General features: G+C 46.3%; 1 protein-coding gene across 4 annotated transcripts in view; it reads left to right on the top strand.

Moving 5' to 3' along the window:
* SMG6 (SMG6 nonsense mediated mRNA decay factor) overlaps positions 1 to 18,941 on the top strand; it is a 1,079,424-nt gene that overhangs the window by 887,497 nt on the left and 172,986 nt on the right. For all 4 annotated transcript variants that reach the window (XM_085649087.1, XM_085649085.1, XM_085649086.1 and 1 more), the window contains one exon: positions 9,557 to 9,733. In XM_085649087.1, coding sequence (XP_085505213.1) covers positions 9,557 to 9,733 — 177 coding nt within the window. The remainder of the gene's footprint in view (positions 1 to 9,556; positions 9,734 to 18,941) is intronic.

Here is an 18,941-nt window from a genome sequence, read left to right as displayed (position 1 = left end):
AGCTCTGATTGCAGATGTCACACCCTGTCCTCCACAAGACAGTCTTTCCGGATTTGCCCTTTGATAAGAGGCCATTGCAATCAGGTGAGAATAGTCTTAGCCATAGTCACAGCCTATGTAATGAAACCCAAGTCATTGATTGTGTTACTAGATTACATGCTTGACTTGCCCATGTCCACAAGGAGGCTGACAGCCTGGGCCTGTCTGCTAGCGAGACACAGGGTAGCGGTGTCTTGGACTAAAAGCTCGCCCTTCAAATCAAAGACTGGCTACAGGAGGTGGCCATTTGTAATGAGAAATCAAACGTATGCACCCTTCTATATGTTACTGCCAAGCCTAATTATGTATGGGCGGGCGTTTATGACATGCTGGAGAGCTTTGGGCAGTTAATCCTGATGGCCTGAGCATGAATTGGAACTGGAAACAGGTGATGAGTAATGACCTCTCTGCTACCCAAGGAGAGCCAAGCAAGATTTCAAATAAAAGTTGATCCGTTTTCTGCATACTATGAAACCATAAAGCCTTAACCCCATTATAAGTTGTAAACCTGTCCTCCGTGAGTGTACAAAGAACCTTGCAATTTGCCATTGTTTGTTAGATGGCTGACTTAACTTCCCTGGCACCAGTAAAGCTTGTTTTCCCCAGAACTGTCACACGTTTTTGGGTAATATTTTTTGTATTGCTGCTTTTATGCAATGCTGCAGATAAACTACAATAAAAAAATCAAAAAGAAAAGAAACCACACTCCTTTATAACACACTCTTACAATTCCGAAAACACCAGACTCCAGGCCACCTGTGACAAAATATTCCCGTCCTGAAAAAAATGCACATTTCTGTTCCACTAGCACCAGAATACTTTACAAAGGGAAAGAAAAAACTATAATAAAAAAACAGCTATAGTCTTTCAGAAATTGAGTGCACTTAGCAAAATCCTTCAGCACCATTGTTCTCCCCCCAGCTCAGAGAAATGAAAAAGAACTGCTGGAAACAGGAGAGTCTAAAGGAATAAGTACTCCACAGACGAGAAAATGAAATTTAAGCAATTGATTCAGAGCTATAAAATTATGACCAAAGACGAGAAAACGAAGTTGTATTTTTAAAACATTTTCATGGTGAAAAATGCACCCAGAGAACTTTTAAGACCCTTTGGGAGCTCTTTTGTTGTCGGTTAGAAGCTCCTTAACTCCCTGTTAAAAGCTTTGTAACTACTTGGGGAATTAAAAAAATAAAATAAGGTTAGACTTATCTATGAGGATTTTCAACGTCACTACACCCCAGCACCCTCTATGTCGAGAATGATTTCGTAGAACTGAATCACTCGAAGCTCCTCAGTTCCCCCCTTACTAATGAGAGAGTGTTAGAGCTGATCAAGCAGACCAAATCAGGTGCACCGTCAGACCCCTGCCCGCCCACAATTCTCCTGGAGATTGCAAGCACAGTGACTCTCTACTCACCACACTATTTAATCATGTTATTAATACAGGTATTTTTCCACTAGATAGGATTAAAGCTTCCATTTTGCCTCTGCTTAAAGTATGTACACTGGGCCCCAACGAAGAGAAGAATTATCGTCCCATCTCACGCCTCCCTCCACCGGCAAAAATCTTAGAGAAACACATGAACCTTGCTGTCTCAAAATATCTTGATCTGAATGAGTTTCTGTATAGAACCCAGTTTGGGTTCAGAAAGGCTCACAATACTGAGGTGTCACTAGTAGTAGCCATAGAGGAGATTTGGAACTTCATGGGCAATGGTGGTAAGGCTGGGGTGATCTATTAGACCTATCCGCAGCCTTTGACATAGTGAGCTACGTTGTCCTAAAGAAGAGATTAGCTGAGGTAGAAATTGACGGGCTTGCATATGAACTTTTATGCGCCTTCCTTTCGAAAAGAGAGCAATCGGTCTTTGTTGGAAAACGAGGCAGCATCTGTGAGGCCTGCACAAATAACATGACTACATTTGTCCTTCACTGGGAACCAAACACCCAATTGTAGCGCCTGACTCTGAGGGTAGCGTTGCAGAGCAGTCTGAGGCTTACTCAAGGGAGGTGGTGTGGGCTAGTAATCGCCATTTGCAGGTGCACAAAAATAACACTCAATAATTGATTGTCCAGTCTGTACTTTGCTTTATAAAAGTAAGAGTACATTTATTAAACACACACACCACTCAATACTATGCACCAATTTACAAATATACATAAGCTGTTGGAATTACTTTGTGACATTGCAAAACATCTCCACCCCTCCCGCGGGGGGGGGGGGGTCTAGTACCACCACTCCCATGTATGCACATCAACTTGCCCCCAATGCAGTTAGTTGAACATAACCTGGAGCGAGGGCCCTGCGCACTGGCACCATCCCAGTGGCGACCCACCCCATTACCTCAACAAGCATTAAAAAGGGGTAAACCTGCCTTGGGGACACATGACCCTGACTGAGCATCTCCTACTGACCATAAAGTATGCACCTCTATATCTTAAGGGCTAGCAGTCTGGGGTCTCCACCTAAGCGCAGCAGCAAGAATCCATGTTTACGCACACTTTAGAATGACAGTACTCATCACCTTGGTTGATCATTTTAATGCATTGCAACTACAGCCCCTAAGGGCATCACAGATGAAATCTCAGGATTGCGCATATACAGCCAGACACCCTAGCAGGACTGTCTGGGAACATAACCCCCCTTGGCTTATGACTTCTCCTTACACATGTGACTTACAGTCCCTTCAAAAGAAGTACTCCTGGCAACTACACTTCTCCTGCAGTGTGCCTCTTCACTTTAAAAGGAATCCCAGGTAAAAGCATGGGATTACGTAAATACAGCCAGACCCCCTAGCAGGAAGGTCCAGCAACATAACTCCATTTAGCTTAACATCACCTTACACAGGTACTTCACTTTACACATGTGAATTTCAGTCCACCTAAAAAGAAATAACCAATAGTAAATGCATTTCGGTACAATTACACCACTTCACCTCCAGGGGATGCCCTTCTCCAGACATCCCCCAACTCAGCCCTTCACTCCGTGATGCACTTCATAGTACACCCTCAGCTGTAGAACATAAGTTCCAGCCTAGAAGGTGTTAAAGGCTGGCTGAGCCCTTGAGAGGGTATTCTTTCAGATGCCCCGTGAACCTTAGGGGTGGACTGTTCTTCTTAATGCTGGGGACTCTGAGAGCGTAGATTCAGCAGTGTGCTGTCTTCACTGGCTCCCTGCACCAGCCTTTTGCCAGGCTCTCCTTCTGAGCCTTTCTTCTCCCTGCGCAGAGACCCCTGCTTCTGTGCACCAGTCCAGGGCTCTTCTTCTGGTGCTGATAGGCCCCTGGGGGCAGTCAGGGGGTCTCTCCTTCCAACTGCCCATTGCGCCTGGCTCCAGCACCTTCAGCCTCAGCCGACCACACCCCAGAGAGAGCTTCTCTTCCTGTGCAAGCACTTTTTAAAAGTTGAGTAGGGGGCTGGCAGGAAGTCCCTGTTGGTCCTATCAAACAGCGACACATCACTTTCCTGCCCCTGCTCCCTCCTTCTTGTCCAGGCTCTGGGTTTGTTCAAAATGGCGTTGTCCAGTGTCTCTGGCCACATGGCCTCTGAAACCCAACTCCTTCCACGCTGCCTTCCCTCCTTGGTGCAGCCTGGTGCCTGGCACCCAGTGACAGCTGCTAATTGATGAGCTTGTAGCCCCTCCCATCTTCTCTTCGTGGAGAGGAGGCCCTAGCTTGTGGAAGAAAGGTTATCAATCCCTCCAGCTGAGGTCAGCCCTCAGCCTGGGTCTGGTCATGGCTGGCTCAGAGAAATATGACAGTTCTGGATGACCCCAAAGCAGTACAAATATGACTTTGGACTCTGCAGAATACTTCTTTTCACATTTGCTACATTGGACTTAAGTGCGTGTCTGGAATCTGTAGGCCTAATTGAAGTTAATCTAGCCCCTGGCTCCACATTCCCATAGGGGAATAAGGAAGTGAAAACACAGTAAAACACACTGACTTTCCCTGGCATGTCTTCTCCATCCTGAGTTCACTGTGGGTGAGTCCCAACTTATGAGGCTCCCCCACAGTAAAAGCTCAACAATAAGGTGCTCAAAAAGCGAAAAATCCGGGCGGCCCATAGTGTCAGAACCACCTTCTAACAGTCTTGCTAGGAGACTTCATCTCCAATCCTTTATCCCTGGTGTATGGTGTCCCGCAGGGGTCATCACTTAGTCCAACTCTTTTTGATATTTATGTGGCACCTTTTGCAAAACTTATTAGATCTTTTGGTTTCTCAACCATCTCCTATGCTGAGGACATGCAAATTGTAGTGTCTATCACCAGTAACATCGCGGAGGTGGCACACAAGTTTGATAATTATATGCAACCAGTGGCTAGCTGGATGAGCAGCTACTGTATTAAATTTAACTCCAAAAAAACTGAGGTTCTCCTATTTGGCAGTGGCACTTCCTTCTGGAATGATTCCTGGTGGCCTCAGACCCTTGGTCCCTTTCCCACCCTAGTCCCTAAAATGAAAAACCTTGGGATAATCTTTGATTTCAAACTCACCTTCGTGGAACAGACAAGTAAGCTGATCTCCGTTTTTTCCAACTGACCATTTTGAAGAAAATCCTGCCCATTATCCCATTTGAGCTACAGAAAACAGTGATCATCTCACTTGTCTTATGAAGAGTAGATTACTGTAATGCCCTCTATCTGGGCATTCAGCAAGGATCGCTAAAAGAAAATTGCAAAGAGTGCAGAATGCTGCTGCATGGTTTGTTAAAGAAATCAGGAAATTTGACTTGGTTTCTAAGGCTCTGGAGAAGCTTCATTGGCTCACAATAAAAAAGAGAGTGGCTTTTAAGGCACTGTGTACATCGCACAAAGCGCGCCACCTCATGGGTCCAGAATACCTAAAAAAACAAATTCTTTTGGTACACGCCTGGAAGGTGCCTTGGGTCAGCACCGTCGAAAAGGACTAAAGTTCCCAGAATTCATGCTGCCTCTTTAGGCGGCAGAAGCCTGATAAACTCCACCTGCAATCTCTGGAATCAGCTACCAGCGCATCTCAGAGGCCAGTCGAATCTGTTGACTTTCAGGAAACAACTGGAAACATGGCTATTTTAATCTCCTATGAAGTCAGGGGTATCCTTACTATTTTTAGTTTTTGCCTTCTCCCTGGGCCCTAAAACCCCACCCCCAGCCCTAAAAACAACCCGCCCTAAAAACACTTAGCCCCCTGCCCTAAAACCAACCCCCAGCCCTAAAAACACCTCAGCCCTCTGCCCTAAAAATAACCCTGACCCCCCCCGCCCGAGTCCTATAACCCAGCACCCAGTCCAAAAAACTACCCCAGCCCTAAAAACGCCCCAGCCCACTGCCCTTAAACCATCCCCCAGGCCTAAAAACAACCCTTACCTCCAGCCCCACCCCGAGTCCTAAAACCCAGCCCAAAAAACTACCACGACCCCAGCCCTAAAAACACCCCATCTCCATGCCCTAAGCCCTAAAACCGTGCCCCATCCCTAAAAGTTACCCCAACCCTACCTCACCCCTCCGCCTTGAGCCCTAAAACCCGACCCCCAGTCAAAAAACGACCCCAATCCCAGCTCTACTCACGAAGCCACGGCCCGAACATAAGTTTACTGTCAAACTCGGCTTTTCATAACTCCGCACCTCGTGATCCTCTTTCTGCTGCCACACCCTGACGCCTAATTTATGGGTTTCTGGTGCTATTTATTTAAATTTCCATCAGTGGCTGCATCCGTTGTTCTCCCCTAGAGCACAATGTTCTCTGAGGTAGGTATCTGCATGTGTTTTTAGGTCTCGCCTGGCATTAGCATCGCGCATGCGCTGCTCTCGCCACGCAAGGGCCTTTTGCGATCGATTCAGCCAAAGCTGAACATGCACGCATACGGATGGACAAACATGGCTCCTCTCGACATTCATACAAAGCTAAACATGCATGCATACGTACGGACAGTGGACAGTCCGCCATCTTGTTTTGCTTGTGCTAAACAAAATGTGCACGCATATAGACAACAGATGTGCATGCGCACATGATGGCGTGCTTTCGCTTTCCCTCCCTCCAAATGAAAAACTCGAATTCCCAGGATTCAAAGAAAACAGAACTGGAGGTCGTTTCCCGCTACCGTGGGACACGCTGGTATGTTTTCCAGTCTCTGTACTTCGTAAAGCTGTGCGGAGTAACAAAAAGCAGAAACGGAAGTAACCGAAGGCTGTGGCCCACAGGGCCAGGGATATCAGAACCTGCAGAAGTGAGCAACATTAGAATAAGTCCATCAGTCCCGTAGCAGTGCAGCGCCTTTAAAGCAGAAGGTGGGAGCAGGCGCAGATCAAAGGCTGCAGCGCGCCAGCAGGAGGGGTGGGCTCGGGAGTCACGACCCCCAGGAGAGAGGGAGCGAGGGAGTGGCGGAGAGCAGTGCAGGCTCGGCTCCTTCTAGGAACGGAGGGTGGGAGTGGGTCTCACCAGAACTGTCATCCACAGCCCGGACGTACCTTACAAACTTCTGTTTGGAGCGCAGTCTGAGGCTGCCTCGAAGCGCTATCCGGGCAAATACGTGGAGGACGTTTCATCTATCGCTCGAACTGTCAATTACCCACGCTTAATCCCGCTTAATCTCACTTCTCCGACATAGTGTGATCCTCGACAAATCCCTTCATCTCCAAGCTCCTTGGCTCCGATATCGATCCAAATTGGAAGGCTACCATTGAGGTCACGTGAAAAACTGTATATTTTCCTGTGTCAGGGGGCTTTTATCCTCTGAGAAATGTGGGGGCCGCTTCTGCAAGCTGGCATTTTCTGAGCACCCCCTCCCCTTCCACCCCCCCCCCCCCCCCCTCCATCCGGATCACATGAATCTCACGATGACACAGTAGAGATTTCCTGGAAGCCCAACAGCTGGATATGTACTTTTTTTGCTGTGTGTGAGGTTGTTTCTGGGAAAGAGAGGTTTGGGAAATAACGCCCTTCATCACGTCTTGTTGTTACTTGGTGGCTTTGGGGCAGTCATTGTTAGAGAAGGAGGGACCTCCATGCACAGGCCCCGCGGAGGAGCTTGGAAGTGTGTGGGCTGAAGCTGGGCCACCTGTTGGACTTGTGGCCGGAATGAGTATGGGGGCGTGCCTGCCATCGAGGGGTCTGCTGATGGTCTGTGACTTGCTGCTCTGCCTGAGGTGGTGAGTGCAGAACACGGGGGCTGGGCACGTGGGCCGGACGGGGGCTCCCACATACATCTTATGCACAAGGATGATGATGACAATGAATGTTAATAATTGTGATAATAATACGTGCTTGACATAGCGCTGTCGCCGCCTCTAAGCGCAGTCAACAATCGGTGTTGATAGAGCTCAAGTGAGTGGTGCACTGGGCATAGTGTGGGAGCATGCTCAGTTATGCATAGGCATGTCACATAGAGACCCCAAGAAAGCGTTGTGCTCCGCCCTGCTGCTTGCCCAGGCCATGTCGGTTTGTTGCGCTCTGCTAAGTTACAGTCAATGGATGACTGTGTCTTCTTGTGTACACACTGTGAGCTATAACGGCTTCAGGCACGTATAGCGCTTGGCAGATGGAAGAGTCGAGGCACATGCAGCCCGATGCCCAAGAGTGACACGCCCATGAGGTGACATGGGCATGGGATGGTTTGCCTTACACTTCATAGTTCAGTTAAGTTGGGGGTCTGTGTTTTGCACCCAGTACTTATGGTCCGGCAGTCGCCAGTTTAACCAGTAGCACTTCTCTTCATAAAGCGCTACACCCAAGTTAAGTGGTGTAATACTTTGCTATGTGATGATGTACTTCATTTATTATATTCTGCCATGTTTATGTTATGTGTTGTCACGCGCTACACTGTGCGTCATGGTGTATATCATGATGTGCTCTGGTATATTCTATGTTTTGCTTTGCTATTATATGCTATATGTGATCATATGTTTGTTATATATTATTGTGTGCTGTGCTCCGCTGCCCTGTGTTATGTGTTGTCTTGCACCACGCTGTATGTTATGGTGTATATCATGCTGCCTCTGGTATAGTCTATGCCATGATTTGCTATGTTATACTCTGTTATGAAATGTTTTGGTATATAGTAAACTGTGCCCTGTGTTTTTCTGTGCTATGCCGTATGCTATGGTGTATATCCTGCTGGCTGTCCTCTGGTATAGTCTATGCCATGATTTGCAATGTTATACTGTATGTTCTTGAAGGTTATGTTATATAATATATTGTGCCCTGTGTTGTTCTGTGTTATGCTATATGCAATATATCCTGCTGGCTGTCCTCTGGTATAGTCTGTGCCATGATTTGCTATGTCTTGTGTTATAGTGCGATGTGTTGATATCCTGCTCTGTGTCCTAAATTATGCTGTGCTATGCTGCATATGTTTTAGCTATTTCTAATGTGCTTTTGTGCTCCGTTATGTTCTATGCTGTGCTGTGTTATATATGATTCTTTTTTATATCTTAGGTGCTGTTGTGTTCTGCGCTATCCTATATGCTGTGCTATGTTTTATGCTATGTTATATGTTTTCTTATGTTAAGCTGTGTGTTATGGTCTTCTATCTTGGGTCAGACCGAACAGTATAATCCCACCAAGTCACACTGTTTTCTGTCCTCTTATGCCACACTATGCAGCACTGTGTGATATACACAGAAGGCGATGGGGTGTTGTGTTATAATATGGGCTCTCTGCTGAGTAGACTACAGAATTCAAGAGGGCACTGCACACGCTCATTATATCCTGCAAATAAAAGCAGGGCCGCTGGAATTGTGCGATTCTGCCGCCGTGGAATTTGCCATATAATTGAGGATCTGCCGCATATTCCACTAAGTTGCAGACTTTAACAAAAAAATATTTCTAGTTAAGACGTATCAAAATTAACAACGCGCTACCTCACAGGGTACTGATTCCTGCGTTTAGGGGTTAAACTGATGTTAATAAAGTGAAACCAGCCCATATGGTGTTAACAAGGGTAACAACAAGCATTAAAAATGTAATAGGTCTCGCCTTTTATTAAGTTAAAGCCATTTGCTTTGCTATACAATACCATTAGCAAAGCAAATGGCTTTAACTTAATCAAAGGCGAGACCTATTGCATTTTCAATGCTTGGTTTTTGCATGGGGGGCTTGTCGTAGAACTGACTGTATCCCGAGATAACAAGAGAGTAGCTCTTAAACTTCATCTCAGTGTTAGGGGTGGGATAGTCACAGACAAAGTACAGCACACCCTGCACTTACTCTACAAACTCATCTCGGTGATGCTAAGCATGCAGGCAGCGTCCTCGCCTACCTCTCAGTTGTGTCGAGTGCTAGTCCCTAGACTTTACTCAACAAACACATGGCACCCTCACACAAGAGTCGAGAGGTCGTACTGAGACATTGGGGGTCATACAGCACTTTAAAATGCAGTGTTCATCACACAGGCAATGGCACCTGCGTGCTTTCATGTCTGAACGATTGCCTGAAACCACTTTCTGTATTGGCCTCCTTTTTTCCCATTGTGATTTTATTCAGCATGGACTAACATTGTTTCTTTTCTTTCTGCCCATCCCTCCGTCCTCCCCGTTAGGTTATTGCGGCAGACTGCAAGAGGGTCACCGTCCTGAAGTATTTCCTGGAAGCGCTGTGTGGACAAGAAGAACCTCTGCTGGCATTCAAGGGTGGAAAATATGTGTCAGTGGCACACGTCCCAGACACCATGGGAAAGGAAATGGGAAGCCAAGAGGGAAAGCAACTGGAAGATCAGGTACAGGCCACTGGCAGGCTGGGGAGAGGGAAGTGTGTCTACAGTAACGCTGGGAAGGGGACGGAAAAGGGGGCCTGCAGTAAGGCGGAAGATCTATCTGCCTATGCAAAGCGGATCAGCATTGCCAGTAAGGCTGTGGGGAAGTTTTAGGCATGCTGGAAGGGTGATCATTTACAGTATGTCAAAGTAAGGGGACAATGTTACCTACCGTGGGACACAGCTGGGCTCTAGGTAGGAGCAAAGAGCACATTGGTTTGCTCCGAGGTGTGCGGGTGTCCACAGTGAAAGTTCTAGAGTCGAGAAGGATGTAGAGAAAGCTGAAACAGCATACACAGTATGATGGGAGGAGGGCCTGGCAAGGGGTCGGTGTAATTTGTAACAAGGCAGAGTGGGCACTGAGGGAGGTGGAAATAATCTACATAAGACCACATGTAGGAGTTTTGGAAGGGCCCATAGTGGCACCTAGTGTCAAGTTAAAATGGGTGGACAGTGGCTTTTCTACCCCGGAAGCTCTAAGGTGCACAGCCTCTCCTGATTCCCTGGGGCTCCCAGGGCCCTTTCACTTTCTCAATCCCTGTCGGGGTTTCTCTCCAAGCCCTGTCGGTTGTAGACAGCATCTAAGCAGTTTTAAAGATGCTGCATTTTCTCCCTTCAAGTCCAGGATTCTGGCTACAAGACTGAACCACAGGAGTTTCCTGACTCTCCCGAGATAACAGTGGTCAAAGAGGCAACACCCAACTCCTAGGAAGCGATGTGAAGCTGTGTGCAAGATGCACAGTAGCACAACATTATCACAGTCAATAAAGAGAGTGCCTTTATTAATACAGTCGGATATGTATTTGCCTCATACCTAATGCTCTGTAACCACAAACAGGTGTTGTACATTTTATTTAAAATGTGTGTACTCAACATTTGCATAAGTGCCTCTTGCGCATATCAAATTGCAGTGCAGTCCTAGTATTGGATGCTTCTCACAGTGAATTCATGCTCTGTGAGTGATAACATCAAGCTGAGATGCATACTCACAAAACAAAGTCAAAACTTAATAGTGAGTAGGTATGGTTCCAGCATCTATTAGAGTGCAATACTAGTGTATGTGAGAAGTTGGCCTGCTATATATGCTGCCCACTAGTTAAAGTGGGCACCTTGCATCAATCCAAACGACCCTTATTGATGATTAGGTTAAAGACAACCTTTATTGAAAGCTATCCTAGTGGTAGCTATGGAGAGCAGCCTTCAGGCTAAGTCTCGAAGGAATGTAAAGCAGCTTGGTTTACCAGATTATAACCTCTTGAATGACCAAATGAAAGGAGAACCACACAAGGTATATATATAAAATATATGTATTTATTACTAAACACTCTCTACTAACCTCTTTATGAGATTATAGAACAAGATACACAATATTAAAGCACGAGAACGACAGTAAATAGCACAATACACAGTGGGCCCCAGGGGGAGACCTAACCATATATTAAGAAGGTGGTATAACAACCCCAACTTGACTAGTTACAGTGCCTAGAGCACGTAGAATCGCTGGGACCCCAAGGAACCACCCAAGGCAGTGACACAGGGGACCCACGGGGGACGCGTGCAGTGTGAGAACACAGCCGCGAGCTCCGTCCAATCCAATGGGAAAGTCGCAGTTGGATTTTGAAAGCTTAAGGACACTTGGGAGAGGACTTGGAGCAAACCCTTTAAAACGTAGAAGGTTCTAAGGCCAGCACCCACGTGAGCACCGGAGTACTCGTGTTACCTAACCCAGGGAAGCCGGGTGCATAGGTGACACTTTGTGTCGGGAATCTTCATCGTTTCCAATGGCGTGATGCTGCAAAGTGCTGCTGTCGTGAAGAGAAAAAGTGTCCGGTGTGACCCAAGCCTGGATTGGAGCTGAGAAGAACCTGATACCAGAGGGGACAGAGTCTGGGTCACTTGCCGGTGACCAGGGGCACGATAGACGAATGCCCACCGATGTCGGGTGTTTCAGGTGTGAAGAGGTGAAGCTTGACTCTGCAGCCACGGGGACCAGGAGACGTCGACGACGACCAAAGTCCGCAGGCGAGCTGTCCCACGAAGGATGTCTAGTGCTGGGGGGGTCAGTGTCCGGATTGGAGAACAACAAGCCTTGACAACTGCAACCCACGCGGTCAGAGAAAAGATGCTTCGGTGTGGACCAGCAAGGTCCTGTGGTCTCCCCAAGCGATGGAGAGTCAGGGCACATCTGGAGCAACCAGGAAAGCCCACTGAAAGTTAAAGTACCCTTCTCAGGGACCCAGAAGTCGACGGACCAGGGATCGTGAAGGGACCTCAAGAGGAATCACTAAATACTAGCCCACGGAACACTTGTGGAGTGTAGGCCAGTAATCTTAGATGGAATCACTGCTCGGGGTCTGGACTACAAGTAGCCCAAAGCACAGCCTCGGGGATCGCCAAAAAGCATATGCTGCTGCAAATGTACACGGTGTCCAGGGGTTCGGGTTGCACGGTCCCCACGAGGGCTGCGGGTCTCAGGTTTGCTGAGAGCACTGGTCAGCCTCGGGGAAGCTTGGGAACCCACCTCCTGCGTTACAAAGTCTTCGAAGTCCGTCAGGAGCTACGTAGATGCAAACCGGTCAGATGCGTCTTTGGTGCCTACCTTGCAGGGGAAAACTCCTTTACTCCAAGGGAGATTCTTCGGGCATCCAATGTAGTGTAGATAGTTGAAGTAATTGGTTTCTGTAGCAGAGTTTCGTCCAGGTAATCTAAAGTCCTGTAGTCATAGATTCCTACTTTATACCCAAGGAAGTGGTGTGACAAACTCTGGAGACCCACCTATGGGAGGGTCAGGACAGAGGGGTGGCTACACCCATGTCCTTTGTCCAGTTTCGCGCCAGAGCAGGGGCTGATAGCCCCTGCAACCAGTTTGAGCTGAACTACGCACAGGGACACCAAATGTGCCCCCAGTGCAGACATCAAAGCACTCTCAGAGTGCACCCACCCAGCCCCAATACACGAAATCCTGTCTGGGAGGTGGTCACACCTCCGTGTGACAGAAAAACCTACTGTCCAGCCGTCCCCTGCCGGAGTTTTGTCCAGCAGCAGGAGGGCAGACTCGTGGCTGGCAGCATCCATTTTGTGATGCCAGGGCTTGTAAAGCTAGTACCGGGTGTACCTGTGCTGTCATATTTCTCCCTCTAGTAGGGTGGAATCATACCTCCACACCAGTTACTGGTGTGGAGGTATGATTCCAAGGTGTTTGACACCAAACACAACATCTTTCCATGCAGCCGTTTTAAAGTTCGCATTTACAGCGAGGTTATAATGCACTTAAGAGTATATGGTAGGCTGCATCACAAACAACCCCGGAATAGAGGTTCCAAAGGCTGCAGAGGGGCTCTGCTCATGCACTTGCACCCTCTCACATAAAAACCAGCACCCTGCCTTCAGGATTGATAAGGCCTGCCATAGGGGTGACTGATATGTTTATATGTGCAGTGATATGGATAGATATAGTGAACCTATATCTAAGTAAGGGGTGCATGCACCACCTTACACAGGCTGCTGTAGCTGACCTGTTGTCATTTTGAATGGTCTCCCAGGGGTGGCATAATACATGCTACAACCCCTGAGAGGCCTCTGGGGTACCTATACACTGGGTATATAGTATACCATATACTAGGGACTTATAAGGGTACCCCAGAATCCAGTCTGAAGTGTAGCTAAAGTACATGCAATCAATTTAGAGAGTAAGCAGCTAGGCTGGGGTCCTGGATAGCAGGATCCCAGCCAAAGTCGAAAACAGTAAAACATCAGCAAAAAGTGGGGGTAACTATAAGAATCAGATCCTACTCTCTTACAGTGGACAGGCAAAAATCCAGTAATAAAAAAACCCTAAGGATATGACGAACAGGGAACACAGTTCAGTTAATAACATTTAGATAAATCAGTGCTCATAGTATGTATAACGTTTTATGTGACCATTAATAACATAGATGGAGGGTTAGGAAGGACTCCAAGATCATGTCATTGATTACCATCTCCTGCCCGACTACCAGTCTGGTTTCAAATAATACTACAGAGTAGAGACTGCTATCTTACGCATCGTATACAATGCCCTCCTGACTGCAGATGAAGACGACCTCTCCCTCCCGATATTACTGTACTCCGTGAAGTCTTAAATGGGACTGCAAAGTCCTCCACTGGCTCTCCTCCTACCTTTTCAACAAACATCACTTAGTTCCAATGGACACCTCTGGGTCCCACACGATCCCTATCACTTGTGGGTTCCCCCAGGGTTTCATTTGGTTTCATTTCAAATTCAACCTCTACATGTGATGCTCTACTCACAAATAACAGCATCAAGGTTCTCCAATATGCCAGTGATGCACAGTTCTGCCTCAGTCTCCTCTGCTTCGGACAGCCAACGTCTCAAACCCTACCTGTACATCATCCAGCCCTGTATGTCGAAGGTCTACCTGAAACTCAACCCAATTAAGACCGAATTTCTATTTGCCAAGAACAAGAAACAGTACAAACCTGGTTCAATGATTTGAACCTTGACGGCTTCCAGCCCCAACTTTCACCGGATGCCAAGTCACTTAGTTTCAACCTGGATAAAAACCTCACTCACAAGAATCACATTACCAAAATAGTAAAGCCTGCCTGATACCAGCTCTATATTTAAAGTAAGTGAAGCTGTTTCTTCCAGAAAGCAACTTCAGAACGGCTGTTCAAGCCTTTATTCTCTTCCATCTGGATGGTGGTAACGTCCTGCTCCATGGTCTTCCAGACTCCACAATGGCACCACTTACGGGCATCCTACACACCGCCGCACATCTCATCCAGAACCTAAAGAAATATGAAAACATCAAGCTTCTCCTGTTGGAACTCCCTTGGCTCCCCTTGCTGGCCTACCTCATCTTCAAAACCAGCAACATCATTTACATAGATCACGAGCAGCATTCTCCCTTATCTTGCAGAGATCTGATGGCTTTTGGAAACTCCCCAGTCATGACACAATCAGGGTGGGGAGAGGAGTTGGCCTAACGGCTAGGGCGGGTAACCTCGAATCTGGGGAACTGGGTTCGAGTCTCGGCAGTGATGCTGAACATCCTGTCATTCTGGGAAAATCACTTAATCTCTCCGTGCCTAGCAAAAATGAATGTGTCCTCATGTAACGCAACTGGTGCTATGTAAAGTGCTCTGATACCCAATACTTTTGGGTCAAGTTTGCGCAATATAAAACTCCGTAAAGGAAAAAATAAGACTGCACAATCAATCTGTGCATCTATCTATGCACCCCAGATCTGGAACAACATCTCTACACCCATCAGGACCGCTCCAACGTTGCCCCAGAGTTGAAATCTCATCTCTTTAGAGAAGACTACATCACAATGCATGAACTGTCCATAAACCAGCTACCACTCTGATCACTTGTTGACTTTATGCTTCCCTTTAACCCTGTACAGTGCTCCACTGCCTTTTGCTAGGTTTGCTCTATAGAAATACCATATACATAGATACATACCAATTATTGTGATCACTTTTGCTTGTCGTCTGAATTTCGGTCAATATCTAACAATAGAGCACCCCTATCTGGTGTCCATGTAAGTCTCTCAGATCAAAACATTAGCAACATATACCCGATGTCCTCGGGCTATTCCCATTCATGAAGCGCTGATCACCACTTACCTACTTTGGGAGCGCGAGGAGACTTACAGTGCACTGCACAAGCCCTTTTGCCTATGACCATAGATGGAGCAATGAACCGACATTGAGGTCTTGTCTACTTAAGGTCTCTGCAGTAAACCCAATAAGCAGGTTTTTGATTTATGTAAATGTTGTTTGCCACTTCATTCAGCCAGCAATCTTATCACTTCAGCCCAGAAGACACCAATCCCTAGTCATGACTAGGTCATATAGGAAAATGTGGCCTTGAACCTACCGAATCTGAAGCAGCCATTAGCAATAGCTGGAAATATTTTTTCGTAGTTTGATTAGGGTTAGGTAAGCGTGGTGTAAATAATAAAAATGCATGAATTTAGTCAGGCGTTTTTAGTGACTTTGTGGATATGGGTTTGGTGTCCTGTCAGTCTCTGGCTTTCTTGGAGTATGACCCCAGGCTTTTTCAGTGGGGTTGCGTAGTGCTGCATGCGTAAGGAACTGGCACGATGATAAATTATATTCCTGCCTCAGCTGTGCAAATGTAATGAGTGCCAGAGTGACGAAGCTATCACAACTGCGTAATTGAAGCATTGTTCCATGCTGTTATATTCGCCACCCCTTTTGTTCGATTGTATAGTTGAAGGAGCCAGAGTGGTCTCGCGGATGCATACACAACCCGTTGTTTTGTGTTTCGCAAATATCTGCACCAACAGTTCCTGGCTGTGCACAGCAGGAGGGGACCTGCTGCCCACATAAGATACATTCGGCCACTGTCATTCCTTTTAATGCAGCTGGTACACACACTGGAGCTGTGCTGGCATCTAATACATTTTTTAAGTCAGGACACTCAAATCAGCCTTCATCTTTGGGAAGGAATAATTTAGAGCTTTTCTGCACCTGCTCTCTCCCTAAACCAGTTCCATCAGAACCATTTTTAAGTCTTTGAAAAAATGACCAGTGAGGGTGACTGGTGTAGTAGAAAAGTAGGTGAACATTTGTGGTAGGAGAATCATCTTAGCTAGAGCTACTCTGCCCAGCGGAAATAAGGAGAGTTTTTTTTTTCAAGAAGGCAACTAATACCATTCTGGAATCCAATGCTTCATTCAGATTTCTGGATATGACATCTTCTAGCCCCTTAAACAAGCTTAGCCCTAAGTACTTGAACACATGTGGTGTTAATACGAGGTCTTGTGTGTCCAAGGAGACAACACTTTGAGCCCTCCGGTATGTTAAGGGGAAGGAATGAGACTGTTTCTTTTCATCTTAAACTCTGAAACCATCTCAAATTCCTCCAGCCTTCATAGGGAGGCCCATGTGAACGTCATGTATGTACGGTGAGAAGTCATCCACAGATAACAAAATCATATGCTATTGGGCCAGTATAGAGATCACATGATGCTCCCCGTTTTTGCTCATATATCCATTTCTAAGGAAAACTGCAATGGCGAGAGAGGACAGCCTTGCCTTGTGCTCCTTTGTATGAATATTTACTTTAATATTTCCATCCCTCACTTAGTTCTTGCAGTCACAAAGTTCATATACAAGTTGATTTCACAAGAGTATCCCCCTTGCCAAATCCTAACTCTCTTAGAACCTGAAAAAAGTAGCTGCAGCTCTGCTTGTCAAATGCTTTTTCCATGTCTACAGAAATCACCACCCAATGAGCCCGATCTGGCCGTGATCAATCTATAACATGGAATAATCGTTTGTGGAGGTTTCCTGTTTGGAACAAACCTGTTCTGATCTCGATTAATTCGTTGTGGGATAATGTTGATGTCTATTACTTTGTAGTTTCGCCAATATTTTATTACCTACATTCAAAATTAATAAAGGGTGGTAGGACGACCAGCCCAACACGTCTCTGCCTAGTCTCGGCAGCATCATATTAATGTCTTAACAGGTGTTATACAGAAGAGGAGCCCCACTCTGGAATAAGTGGCATATTGCTACTTCATAGGCAGTGCCAGTATTTTCCACTAGGTCTCTAGGTTTATAAAGAATACTGTGCATGCTCATAGATGAAACTGCCTGTTTTCCTCACTTACACGGGAAATCCCACCTACATTATTTTACTCTAACTGTGGTCGAGCAGTTAAAGCTTAGTCTTTTTTTTATTTTTTTACTTAATTATTTTCACTGAACAGTCATTCTCTTACATTTATGGATTCAGCAGCAAGTTTGTTATTGCTCTTATCACAATTTAACGCTTACTCTGTGGGTGGCATGAAGGCTGCTTTCAGAGACAATATATCTCACGTTATTACACTTGTTGATGGTCAACATCTAGTTGGAATTCTTTTTTAGAATGAATGTCTTTAATGTACTGTTAGAATGATAGACTAGGCTAAGTAAACAGCTCGAGCTCTGCCAATGTGATTCTGTCTTTACTAGCACTACTCCCTTCTGCTCTGCAACTGGATAGTCACAGACTACACCAGTATCCGTCTGCTGTTAGTAGCAGCACTCCTGTAGCAGTGCTGAAACCCCATGCAGCTGTACCAGTGCACTACCCTCTGCTGTACCCTCCCTCAGACCCTTGTGCTCAGTATTTCACATTATTCCTGCACAGGTGTCAGATAGACATTGTTGACGTCTTGTCCTAAAATGCTCTGCATGGTCCCTTGTGTCTACTCTGCCCGCAGCGCACTCTCACTTCCTCCAGTATGCATTGGTTACAGTTTCCTCCTTGGTATCTGGGGTATGAAGTGTGTGATCGCCCATGCAGCCTAGACTCTACGTGCAGACGGGCTGCCTTTTCACGACCTGACCTCGACCGACATTGTAGTCACCCTTTCAACTCTCGGGTTTGTACCACATTCACCACTCACTAACCATGCATCAACACTCGAGGCAAACCTGAGAGAGGGAAGTGAGACTCCATCCTACGTGACTTATCGTTCTTCCTCGTTCCCATGGCAGTCTGCGTAAGGAACCCGAGCTGGTGGGAAGTGTCAAGATGGCTGGTAAATTGACTGTGGTTTTTAGGATAGGGGATATAGAAGCCAAAGGTGTTTCTCAGATGCGGGCCGGATAGCCTGCTTCTAATAAGGGCATCTGAGCATGCCTGGAGAGTGTAGAATGGCAGATGAACTGATAGGAGTGTTCTTCACTTCTAAAGGTTCGATGGAGTACCCCATAACCCAAGAGCATAACGTGCAGAGTACAAAGCCAATGTAATATCTTAGCATCACATAAGATAGCTCTACATCCATTGATCACAAAGATGGCTCTGAGGGGAGTGCTGAGAAGGGACTTTAAGAAAAGTAGGACCTCTTGGGTTAATCAGGCAAACCGCAGTAGCTCGGCTTGGATGCTCTTTGTATGGTTTAACTCATTACAAAGGAAACATAGAATAGGTAAATAGATCAAGCTTGTTCAAGTTTGATTATCCTCCGTTTCAAATATGAAGCTTAAATGCTTTATTTAGATAAGACGCAGCCTAAAAAATTGACGGCTTGGTTAGTAATCTTCTTGTATTTTAACTGGTGGGATTGATGCCTTTGCAGTAGGTTTTGGGGTGCAAAAGAGTTCCAGCTGCGTCTGTTGCCATTGTTAAGAATGTGCT

This window comes from Triturus cristatus, chromosome 3_2, assembly GCF_964204655.1.
Source record: "Triturus cristatus chromosome 3_2, aTriCri1.1, whole genome shotgun sequence".
Lineage (NCBI taxonomy): Eukaryota > Metazoa > Chordata > Amphibia > Caudata > Salamandridae > Triturus > Triturus cristatus.
Note: the sequence above shows the minus strand (reverse complement) of the source record. Positions and strands in the feature narration are given on the sequence as shown.